General features: G+C 39.1%; 1 protein-coding gene across 3 annotated transcripts; it reads right to left on the bottom strand.

The window, feature by feature from the left end:
* Positions 1 to 5,415: 5,415 nt before the first annotated feature.
* LOC147607517 (zinc finger A20 and AN1 domain-containing stress-associated protein 8-like) lies at positions 5,416 to 6,953 on the bottom strand. 3 transcript variants are annotated; one of them, XM_086790682.1, is made up of 2 exons: positions 6,840 to 6,953; positions 5,416 to 6,237 (listed from the first exon to the last, which is right to left on the bottom strand). In XM_086790682.1, the coding sequence occupies exon 2, from the start codon at positions 6,207 to 6,209 to the stop codon at positions 5,673 to 5,675; it is 537 nt and encodes a 178-aa protein (XP_086646808.1). In that variant the 5' UTR covers positions 6,210 to 6,237; positions 6,840 to 6,953; the 3' UTR covers positions 5,416 to 5,672. The 3 variants fall into 3 exon arrangements, with proteins under 3 accessions (XP_086646808.1, XP_086646809.1, XP_086646810.1); XM_086790683.1 differs by having other exon boundaries at positions 5,416 to 6,278; positions 6,840 to 6,885; XM_086790684.1 differs by having other exon boundaries at positions 5,416 to 6,267; positions 6,840 to 6,860.
* Positions 6,954 to 11,699: the final 4,746 nt, after the last annotated feature.

Below are 11,699 nucleotides of genomic sequence, written 5' to 3' on the forward strand. Positions count from 1 at the left end.
ATTGTGATAAGGGATGAGGAGGAGGTTAACATGGTCCCAGAAACTACGCCTTCATGAAAAACTACACTAATTTTTTTGGTTGCATGTGGAACGTAAAAGGGATAAAAGATTAAAAAAAGAATGCTTTGTTTTTGGAGGTTAGTGGTGACTATGGGGCTATTCGGTTATGGCCATACAGGAACACAACCTTTTCGGCAAAATATCTAGAAAGGATAGATTTAGAGATTGGGTGATTTTGTACAGGGGTGTAAACTCGGGTTATAGTAGCAGAGTGATGACCTTAGTAAGGAGTGATCTTAACCCTAGCATAATTGCCAACCATCCTAATGGTAGGATTCTGGTGGTAGAAATCCTAGTGAGAGGGGAAATAATCTGGCTCATCAATATCTATGGGGCTCACAATGGAGTGATATGTGGAACTAGATCACCAACTTAAATGCTCAAGTCCCGTATATTATTTTGGGAGATTTCAACATGGTAGAAAAAGTTATGGATAGATGTGGTGGAAGTATTGTTTTGATAGGAAAGGAGAAAGGCAAATGGGAGGACTTAAAAAGAGATCTGGGTCTCATGGATAGTTGGTAGTTAGGGGATGGGATAAGTTTGCAATATATATCTTCTTCTTCTTTGATATGATCTTTTCTAGCCAACAAGCTACTTGGGTTCCACATACTCTGAGAGTCTCTATTGACTGCAGCTCTGCTCTATCTTCTTCTTCTTCTTTGATATGATCTTTTCTAGCCAACAAGCTACTTGGGTTCCACATACTCTGAGAGTCTCTATTGACTGCAGCTCTGCTCTATCTGATCATATTGCCTTTGAAACAGTGTTGGGATGTGAATGATGGGGCTGAGCTTGATATATTTCATTACCCCATAAGGAAACTGAGAGTCAATAATCCCCTCCTTAAGGATGCTCTTTTTGTGGAGTATACTGAAGAAGCAATTAGAAAGTTGAAAAGGAGAGGGGGGGTAGATGGTGCATGAAGGCAATTTGCTAATGAAATGCAAGGGATTATTAGAGCTGTGGGTAAATTGAGAGCAGAGGAAAGGAGATGTGAAAGAAGGAATTGGGCTTTACAATTGGAGAAACTAAAGATCAAAAGACAAACAAGTGGATTAAATGTAGAGGAAACTAACTTGTATTTTAAATGCCAAGCTGACATTTAAGGATGAAGATGACATATGTGCTAGAGAGGAGGAAAAGTGGTCCAAATGGAAATTTTTTAACAACAAAAGGAAACCTGAAAGCAGCCTATTGAAACTCAATAGAGAGGTGATGGGGAGCATTATTGATGAAGATGGATAACCTTTAAATGATATGAATACTTTGGCTAGGAAATGGGTAAAGTTCCTGGGTTCTACCCTTAGTTTAAAGGAAGATTACTCTTTGAGGAGATTTCAAGCTGAAGATAGATTGTTGGGGTTAATCAGTCAAAATGTGGATCTTGACAAAGCTAGAGGGCTAGAAAGGGATGTGGATGTTGAGGAGTGTTCGGTCTCCTTGTTTTGATTGGGGAGAGATAAAGCTCCACGATGGGATGGGTTATCCATAGAATTCCTCATTGCGTTCTGCCCTTCCTTAAAGGATATTGTGGGAGAAGTTTGTAGGAAAGCTTTCAACACTGGAAACATAGATATGGACTTTAAAGGGCTGGTGAAGCTTATTCCAAAGCAAACTTCTTGTAATAGGTTTGGTCACTGGAGACCCATCACTTTGTTAACCGTGATTTCAAAATTCAAGCTAAAGTGATTTCCCTCAGAATTACCCCAGTATTACAAGAAGTTGTGTCAAAAAAACAACATGGTCTTATTAAGGGTAGGTCAATATATGACAATATCTTTGTTGCCTTGTTAGGAAGAGATGTGGCTATCAAAACCCAAAAAAATGTATTATGCTACAACTTGATCTAGAAAAAGCCTATGACAGGGTTCATTGGTCCTTTGTTGCAAGAATTATGGAAAAGCTTGGATTTGGGACTAAAATGGCAACCTGTATCTATACTTTGACTTGTGGAGGATACTCTAATGTGATGTTGAATGGAAGAGTGGTGGGAGGATTTGAGATCAATAGGTCTATGAGACAAGGTTGTCCTCTGGCCCCCCTTTTGTTTGCTATTGCCTCTCATCCATTGGTGATGTCACTAGAGAATGCCTGCAAGGCAGGGAATATCCCTGGTCTAAAACTGAGATACAGTGATATGATCAGTTGGTTATACAATGTTTTTCTGATGACTCTCTGCTTTTTTAAAGAGTTGAGAACAATAATGTTAGAGTGGCTTTGGGGGCTCCTAACCATTGGCTTACTGCTCTGCAGGTGAGATGTTATGAAGGTTGGAAAAAAAGATTACCCAGATTTGGACCTAGAACCAAGAGGTGGTATCTCAAGGAAAAACAAGTTGATCATAAGGATTTTGAGAGAACATTTTGAAAACATTAAAAATAGCTCTTGGGTTTGTGCCTATATAATTTTGCGAATGTCCATATTCCTATCGGTGGATTAAAGCTTGAAACTTTTAACGGGCATTGCTATTTTCATCGGTATTGCAAGTGATGGCTTCAAAGAGAAATCTTTGGTGTGTGGAAAAATTTGTCAACTTTATAGGCATTCGTCAACTTGTATTTGAGGTTGCCCTTCAGTCCTAAGTGCACTATAAACTATGTATCTAGATGGTATGACCTTTAGTCCTAGTGCACTACAAACTATGTATTTGAGGTTGCAATTCACTATGTATCTATATGGATCATTGAAGGCCTCATAGCATGGCCATGAAACCATGTGATCATGGGCATGATGACGACTGAGAGGATAGAAAGATGCGGATACATGGACATGAGGCTAGGTGTTCATGGTGTGAACATACTGAGGCATGCTGATAGGGTCATCATGGGCATGAAGCTAAATTTACCATGATCTTGTAGGAACATGAAGATAAGGAGTGTCATGGGCATGAACTCACGTTATAAAGAGTGCAAGTTTAGCTAAGCTCACGGGTATAAGCTCACCTTAAACTTTTTGCTCCTTTGACTACTCTCTCTCTCTCTCTCTCTCTCTCTCTCTCTCTCTCTCTCTATCTATCTATCTATTTTTGTTTTGTATTTTTTCCCCTTCCCTTGTATGCTATAATTATACAGTTGAATGTTATGCATTTGTCCAAGGTGCATCAGGTATCTTGTGCCAAGGGTCTTCCTCCATGCATATGGCAAGTTCTTGTGTACGTACTCCTTTTAAGGGCACATGTGCTTGTGTTTGTGGCAAGAGATGTTGGCTCTAAAGTGGTTGGTAGTATAAATGGCTCTAGTTAACAAAGCCACATATTAAGCCTTTTGGGCTTGCCCATGATTACTCATATAGCAAAAGGGTTCCTCAAACTTGCACATAGTTTGTTGATCAAAGATGTAGTTAGTTTTAGGATGAATGTGCAAGATTAGCGACCAAAAAAGTACCGAGCTATTTTTTTTAGCACACTTTTCAATTGATTTGGTTGAGCCACTATTTCCAAAAAGACACATTGATTTTTTGGCCTTTCTAACTTCACAAGGCACTCTTTCTCAAAGAAATAGCATTACTTTCCTTCTCATTTTACCTCCAAAAAAAACCTTGAGAATCAAAGTATCCTCTCTCTCTCTCTCTCTCTCACACACACACATTCACCCACCCACACACAAACTATTACAATATATCTTGCTATCAGTGTCTTTTCATGCTTTTTAACAATGTTACCTCATGGGGGAAAAAAAATCTTGTCTAGCTTGTTTCACAATCATTGTACTTTGATGTTTTTTAAAAACATAACCTCATGGACCCCCCCCCCCAACAAAAAAAAATAAAACTTATCTAGCTTGTTTTCCAATTCTTTAATGCCCAACAAATTCTATCGACAAATTGTTTCCAACTTCTTGCAGCTTGTTTTATATACTTGTACCATAACCTAACAAGTTGAAAAAGCACATCATACTGCCCAATTCCAAAATGTCCATCCAAATAACAAATCAAAGCAACCAATAAGCTATTTCAATTCTATCTTGGAATCACATCAAACATGAAATGTCCATCTCTGCCCGTCCCAATGTGCACGAGGAGGCTGTATCATGAGTTGCCATGGTCTCCATCAGAACGCCTTCTACATAACAAGGCAAAGCACTACATTGTTGTATAGTTGAAACAGAAACATGATCCAAAGAACTAGATGTCCTTGAGCTATAAAATGATGTACTTCTTTATCTCATTATGAAAGAGATTTCAAATGCTACATTCTCTTGATGAGTAGAGAGTATCTTTTGTTCATTATCTTATCATTTGGAGTAGCAGGAGGCAAGAGCAGTCATGGAGGAGGTGAAAAACTAGGTGGGGAGGAAGTTTTCAGGAGGAGGATAAATTGGGTGAAGGGAAAAAAGTATGAGGAGGTTCAAGGAGGGTCAAGGTGGAAAGGGAGGTGGGTTGGTGGAAAAAGAAGAGCTGGAGGAATAAGTGGTGGTTAGAGTGATACTACTAGTAGGGCTAGATGATGTGAGGGAGAGAGGTAGGGCGGAGGTGCAGAGAGAAAGGAGATAATCGGAAAGACGAATGCACAACGGAGGATAGAAGTTAGAGGGATTGAGGAGGCTTCATATGAAGGAGTAGGTGGTGAAGTAAGGCCAAACAAGATAGGACTTGGGATATTTACCATTTTGCTATGCCCTAGCCCATCTTGGAGTTAGGAATGGTCATGGCAAGGCGTGTTTTCCTAACTCCAAGATGGGCTATGCCCTAGCCCATCTCAAAGTTAGGACTGGCCCTGGAGAGGCCTGTTTTCCAGTCTAGGGCGATCAATGGAGCCGGGTGCTGTTCCGAAAAATGAGGCCAACTCATGGGCATGACTCATGGCCATTCCTGGTCATCACGGCCAGTCAGGCCAGGCTGGATTCCAGGTTTAATGCTACCAGGGAGGGCAGATTCCGAAAATGATTAAAGAGCAGAAACCACCGCATAGGATTCCGTGCAAAATGGCTTGTACTTGTACAGATGGTTATTGTTTATTCTGTCAGTCACCTGACCATGACAATCTAAGGAGCTCCTTTACATGCTACTGACATTCCATTTCATCTTCTTGACTGGATCCAGGATGTGTGAGAGAGAGGGAGGGTGCATCCAGGGAGTACTGAAATGGAGGTAGCCTGTCCATACTAAAGCCATGCAGCTGGAACCAAGCTGTCATCTGTGCATACCAACACATATAGTGCCTCAACATTTTCCATCAAAAGTTGTCCTTGACATGGTAGAGTCATTGCAAGGCATCAAAGTGCACAAGCCAAGCCAATCCATCAAACTCAGAAGATGGATCGCAAGAGGAGCACAAGATTGTCATGATGAATAGACTACGATGACGGGGCCTATTTAAGAGCACCTGAAAAATTATTCACAAAAGACACAACAGCAGCAATCATTCAATATATTTGCATGTCCTCACCTTGCACACACCAAGCAGCCACCTTACCATTCTTCAGAGTGCGGGTTAAGGTGTACCCTTCATTTACCTGCATTTGATAATTATAGCTCAAAACATGTCCTTGAAGCTACTACTTAACAAGCTTCATGACCTTGAGCTGTACAGTTGCAAAGTGAGATTATCCTGACATATGACCTCTTTCTACACTAGCACAAACCTTTGACATGAAGGCTACTTTCAAAGCCTAAATCTTGTCCATCTTATCTGCTTTAACAACAGGATTAGCCTTTGATATTGCCTCTTGTGCAGCTGCTCGGTAATCGAAAGTGCAGTCGTGCTTGTCGTGGTGGCGGTGGAGAGCGCAAAACACGTTCCTGCAACGACACTTGAATCCTGTCAAGCCTACACGCTTCTTGCATGTAAAGCATCTGTTTGGCTGCTGAGATGGCTGCTCAGAAGCCGAAGCCAAAGCTTCTCTGGGACTTTGATCGGTTTCCAAAGATTGGTTTGAAGCTCCTGCCTCGGGGACGACTACCTCTAGCTGTGGCGGCTGCCTTCCTATCTCTGCCTCGGGCTGCTCGGATGAAATGGTGGCAGCATCAGCCACTTCGGCCTCCGCAGCCTTGGCCTGCGACAATACGATCGCACGATAGCACTGCGAACAAAAGTTCATGGTGGTTGCACTCCCAAAGAATCCACAGTCATTTGCACACAAAATAGGCCCCTCAGGAGGCTCACGGCCTGTGTCATCCTCGTCCATCTTGCAGCTTTCCCGTTGCATACTGAGCGAAATCTCGGCTTGATTGTGCCTGTGTGCCACTATGGTATCAGCACCAGTTCTATAAGCCCTCTCTAGACAGCAACACATGGTATCAGCACCAGTTCTGTAACCCCTCTCCAACAGAAACATTAAATGAAGTACAGAATGACAACACATAAATAAAAATGTATACAAGTGCAGTGCAGGCATGAAGAATATAGACATATACTGGGGTCTTCAAAGCTCCCTAAACTGTCTATAAAAGCCTTGTTTTTCTGAATAAATATGCATTTTCTACACCCAAGAAAATAAAACAAGATTTTACGGCATCCTACATAGCCCATTAATTATTAAAAAGAAAATATAATATCTAAAAGGGCATAAGAAAATAGAATTCTCTCAAAGCGGCATTTTTGCATTGCAGGCGAAAACGAAAAATTGTAGGAAAAAAATCACAGAATCAGATGAATTGACACAAAATGCAGAAATTCACAGAGGAATTATCAAGAGGATCATAGAATCAAAACAAAGCTCAAGAGAGAAGCAGAGCGAGATGGAGAGGAAGGGAGCCAGTGAAGGCGGTGTTAATGAAGGGGGATTAACTGGGTTTTGGGTTTAATTAGGATGAGCTTTGGGTCTTAATAGGATTACCTCTAGGCTCTGATAGACAAGCGCTCGCGTGCGTACCTCCTCCTTCCTCGAGAAGAAGGGAAGGCCCAACGCTTCTATTTTATAGCTGCCCACATTCCTTACTTAGGAATAGAAAAATTAGGAGAAATTTGATTTTGTTGTGCAAAATATGATCCAACAAATAATAAATAAACATCCACCACATTAGGCCCTAAGGGTCGCTTCATATGGAGTTCCCCTCTCAAGTCCTACCATTCCATTGGCTGAAGAATTGGAATACCCAATCTTGCGAGACTAGACGATGCATTGTGTTTCAATCATGCTCAGGCTTGCTTGGCTAGTGGGCAATGGAACTCCAAAGGATCGATGCTGCTCAAGAAGAAGCCTCCCCATACCATGATTACATTGTGCACTCGTGTAAACAAAGACACCCTTGTACCCATCCTAGCTTCTCCTTATGCAATGACATGCAACTTTTCCTATTCAACTCTCCAAGTAGAAGATATATCATACCCACCAACGCATCACACCCCCCCCCCAAAAAAAAGACGAGGAGGATAAATGTAAATGATTTGGTTCCATCCGTATTGAAGCCAATTATGCATGTGTTACACAGACCTTTGCACCCTTACACCTAGCCTGTTCTTTGGAATATGATGCCCCATCACCAATTTCTTAGGCCATGTATGGGCGGGGGATTGAGCGGGGGAGATTGCCTGCCCATGAATTATGGGCGGTGAATACCCACACCACATCAACATGGGCAGGCAGGGGTATGGCGATGTGTAATGGGCCTTACATCCAAGGGACACATTCGTAGTGGTTGCATGTGAAATAAGAGATTTGATACCAAGCGCACCTACTTTGAGTAGATTAGGTACCTTCAAGTTGTCCACGTTGTTGCTTTTTAGATCTAGTATAGCCATGTGTGATAGTGTGAACCCATAGACAATTTCATAAGATCAGGAGTGCCTTACAAGAGACATTGAGGAGAGAACTTGAGTTTACTTTGAGTCCTCACATTGTATGTTTGAGTAATTTAGTTTTTTACAGGCCCTTCTAAGGTGCGATCCTAGTTTGTTTATTGACAAGAGGGAAGTAATTTAGTTTTTTAATAGGTCCACCTAAAGTGCACTCCTAATTCTTTTATTGACAAGAGGGGAGCAATTTCATTTTTTTATAGGTCCTCCTAATTCTTTTATTCACAAGAGGAGAGTGCATAAGTTTTAAATATAGAGGTCATTTTGGTGAGAAGAATAGGAACATTCAATTTAAATAGGAAATCTACATAGTCGGAGAGGAGATAGACAAGTATATAATGATAGATTATAATAAAATTTTCAGTGGGATGAAATTTTCAATGGGATGAGTTCATCCTCTTTGGAGACAAGCTCCACTTTATTAAGGATGGCCTGTAGACTAGAGATCAAGGTGGCCATGGCTATAGGAGGTGAAGAGGTAGCTTCCTTACTAAATTGATTTTTTTGAAACTTTTTAAAATGAAATTATAAAAATTGTCATCCATGAACAAAAGTTGTATAGTTTTTAAACTAAAATTTAACAAAAATTATAGTGCATACTCTAACAAGTTTAGTTAGATAAATGATAGATGCAATTACATTAGGTATGGATTTTTACGTCCACATTTAGACACTTAGTGTTTATTAAATCTATATATAGACAATTATGTCAATATGCATACATGTACATGACTTGAAATATAACTTAACAATTGGCGTTAGCATAGATGCATGACTTTGCATTGACTTTAAAGACTCCTACATGTGCACATACATGACTTGCAATTCACCTTAAGAATTGGCTTTAGTTTTGTGATACAAGATAGAACAATTTGTTGTAGAGGGGAGAACAAAGTTTGTTTATAATGCCGAAGTTCTTGTGCTTTTCATTTATAGGTTGTGTGATAATGTTAACTTTATTTTGGAGTGTGTACCATTAATGTGGACGTAAAAATCCATACCTAATGTAATTGCATCTATCATTTATCTAACTAAACTTGTTAGAGTATGCACTATTATTTTATGCATAAATCCATAAATCCATAAATACTTAAATCCTAATGTAATTGCATCTATCATTTATCTAACTAAACTTGTTAGAGTATGCACTATTATTTTATGCATAAATCCATAAATACTTAAGTTTATGTGTAAGATTTTTTATACATCAAGTCTACTAAGTTATTTGAAGTAACTTCAAGTCTACTAAGTTATTTGAAGTATACTTATTCCATGTATACTTGGTCTGTGTATTAAAAGGAATGACACAAAGTCTATGGTTGATAACTTTAAAGTTGTGTATGTGCTAATGGTTGTGCTAGGTGGTCCAAAACTTTATACCATCGATCTCTAATCATTCTCAAAATTCCCATTTTTTTTCCAAGAATGTGCGAAGTGGGAAATTGGTGAGGCATTCGTCCTTTTCTCGTTTTGATATAATGTGATGATGTTTTGAATCCTTTATATTTGAGAGAACTAATCTCCAAAGCAAGGGAAGTATACTCTATAAGTGTGTAATTTCCATATGTCATCTATGATGACTTTGTTTACAACCGCTCAATAAAGTTATAGTCTTTGTTTACCACCACTTTATAAAGTTGTAATTTCCATTTGTCATGTATGATTACTTTGTTTACCACCACTCTATAAAGTTGTAGTCTTTATCTTGCCCCATTAAGGATAATATAACCTACTTAAACACAATTTAACTTTCTTGTCTCTTTCTTTTGATTTTATATTTCCTTATAGAAACAAGTGCTTATTCTAATCCCTCCTTTAAATGCTTTAAATTATAGGGTTATAGGAAAAACATTATTTGGTGGTATATTACTCGTATATTATTTCCATTCATTGCTTAAATTGGTAGGAGGAAGTACTTGTATGGAGTTTGATGAGGATAAGAAAGCTAAGTTTTTGAAAACATTAGTCTTCTTGAATAAAGAGTAGAATCTACATGTAAATTTCTTGTCTTTGATTGGTCGATCTCTTATTATTTATTTAAAATGCTACAATTTACAAAGAGCTAAAAATAGACCAGTTAGACAACATCGCTCGATGTTGTTTTCTTGGGGCATGTATGCATCCCTCTTTAAGGCAGCCATGGGTTCACATACCATGGGTGCTGGGCTCAGATCAGATGTTGCCAAATGAGCCATTCTTGGCATAATTGTATAGATGGGTTTGTATACCATGGATGCAAGTGTTGGAATTTAGAAATACTATCTCCACATTTCCCCTTTATTTATTGTTATGATCATGAACTTATCCATCCACCTTGAGATACTTCTCAATCTCCTCACACCATGTTTGATATTTTTGCTTCTCATTGGTGTTCTCTGTAGGTGTCATGGAATGGTGTAGTAAACAAAGAAATAGATGAAGATAGAGAGAAACACAAAGAGATATTATGTAAAGAAAAAAAAATGATCATGAAATATTAAAAAGAGAGAGGGGATGGCAGCGCTATTGGTATTATGTAGGGATGGGAAAAAAATGTCTTGAATGCCATGGAATGTTGCTATGAACAAGTTTCTAGGGAGGAGAGATAACTTTGGAGAAAAGAATAAGGATAATAAATGGTGGAAAGTGAGAGAGAGAGAGAGAGGAAGAGGGGGGGGGTAGTGTGGGGGAGTCAGCGATAGCTATGGAGGAAAAAAGAGGGGGAAGAATTTGAGAGAGAGAGAGAGAGAGAGAGAGGGAGAGAGAGAGAGAGAGGTGGGTAGTGTGGGGGAGTCAGGGATAGCTATGGTGGAAAAAAGAGGGGGAAGAGAGAGAGAGAGAGAGAGAGAGAGAGAGAGAGAGGAGAGAGAGAGAGAGGGGGGGAGGGGGTAGTGTGGGGGAGGGAGGGAGAAGAGAGATGATACCTTTCCCTCCAAAATCCATGAATTTGGAAAAGGACTGTTTTTATAATGACGGAAAGTCAAATCAATAAAGTGGGCCATAAATCTAGGCACTAGGCCCCAAATATAGGGGTAAAAGGTACTTTTTAGAGTAGTTACATGGTGGAATCACTCAAGAAAGGGACCTTTTCACCCTTGATTAATTAACTTAATCAATCTTTAAGCAATTACTTAGAGGGCCCATTTTTTGCCATATTTGCCCTGATGTTTATTTATTCAACTTGGTGATAGACAAATCAATAAAGTGGGCCATAAATCTAGGCACTAGGCCCCAAATTTGAAGAAGATAAGTTTATGTCTATATATAAAAATTAAATTAAATTTGAAGAAGAATAAGTTTATGTTTATGTATGGTTGGAAGAAGGCTTGTTTTTAACCATTGGATAACAAATTCCCATCATTCTTAATCTTTATGTTTATGTATGGTTGAAAGAAGGCTTGTTTTTAACCATTGGATAACAAATTCCCATCAATCTATTGTCCAAAGGCTAAAGGAAGGTGGAAAACCATTAGTGGGTTTACAAAAACCACAAAACCACCTTCCTTAACACTAATCCTCTTCATAATCTATCCATACGGATTGAATCCACAAGGGAAGAAGCATAGAGGGCCATAGCAAGATTGCTAAGCCAGTGGAGGTGTCTGATTTCTATAATGGAGGGATATGAGAGCATCCCTAGTCAATTTATAGTTTAAAATAGTTTTTCTTCTCTCATAATAATAATTAGTAATTGAAGAATTAAACGGGCTAAATCCCCCAATTCGGGCGGCTAGTGTGGGTAGTGAGAATTTTCCCCTCTCTCTATTCTTTCCAATCGGTGATGTCACATATTTGTTTATTTCTTTTAAATTGGTTGCTGCTACGCGAAATCAGCCTATAGGGTATTTATTTTAATAAGATTTGTAATAAAGCTTTTTTAAAAGGAAATAATTAAATTTTCTCCTTCTCTCCCTCAAGGCGG

Source organism: Cibotium barometz, chromosome 55 (assembly GCF_041138505.1).
Source record: "Cibotium barometz isolate CiBa-2024 chromosome 55, ASM4113850v1, whole genome shotgun sequence".
NCBI lineage: Eukaryota > Viridiplantae > Streptophyta > Polypodiopsida > Cyatheales > Cibotiaceae > Cibotium > Cibotium barometz.

Coding starts and splice junctions, on each gene's coding strand:
- LOC147607517 (XM_086790682.1), bottom strand. CDS start 6,209: ATGCAACGGGAAAGCTGCAAGATGGACGAGGATGACACAGGCCGTGAG.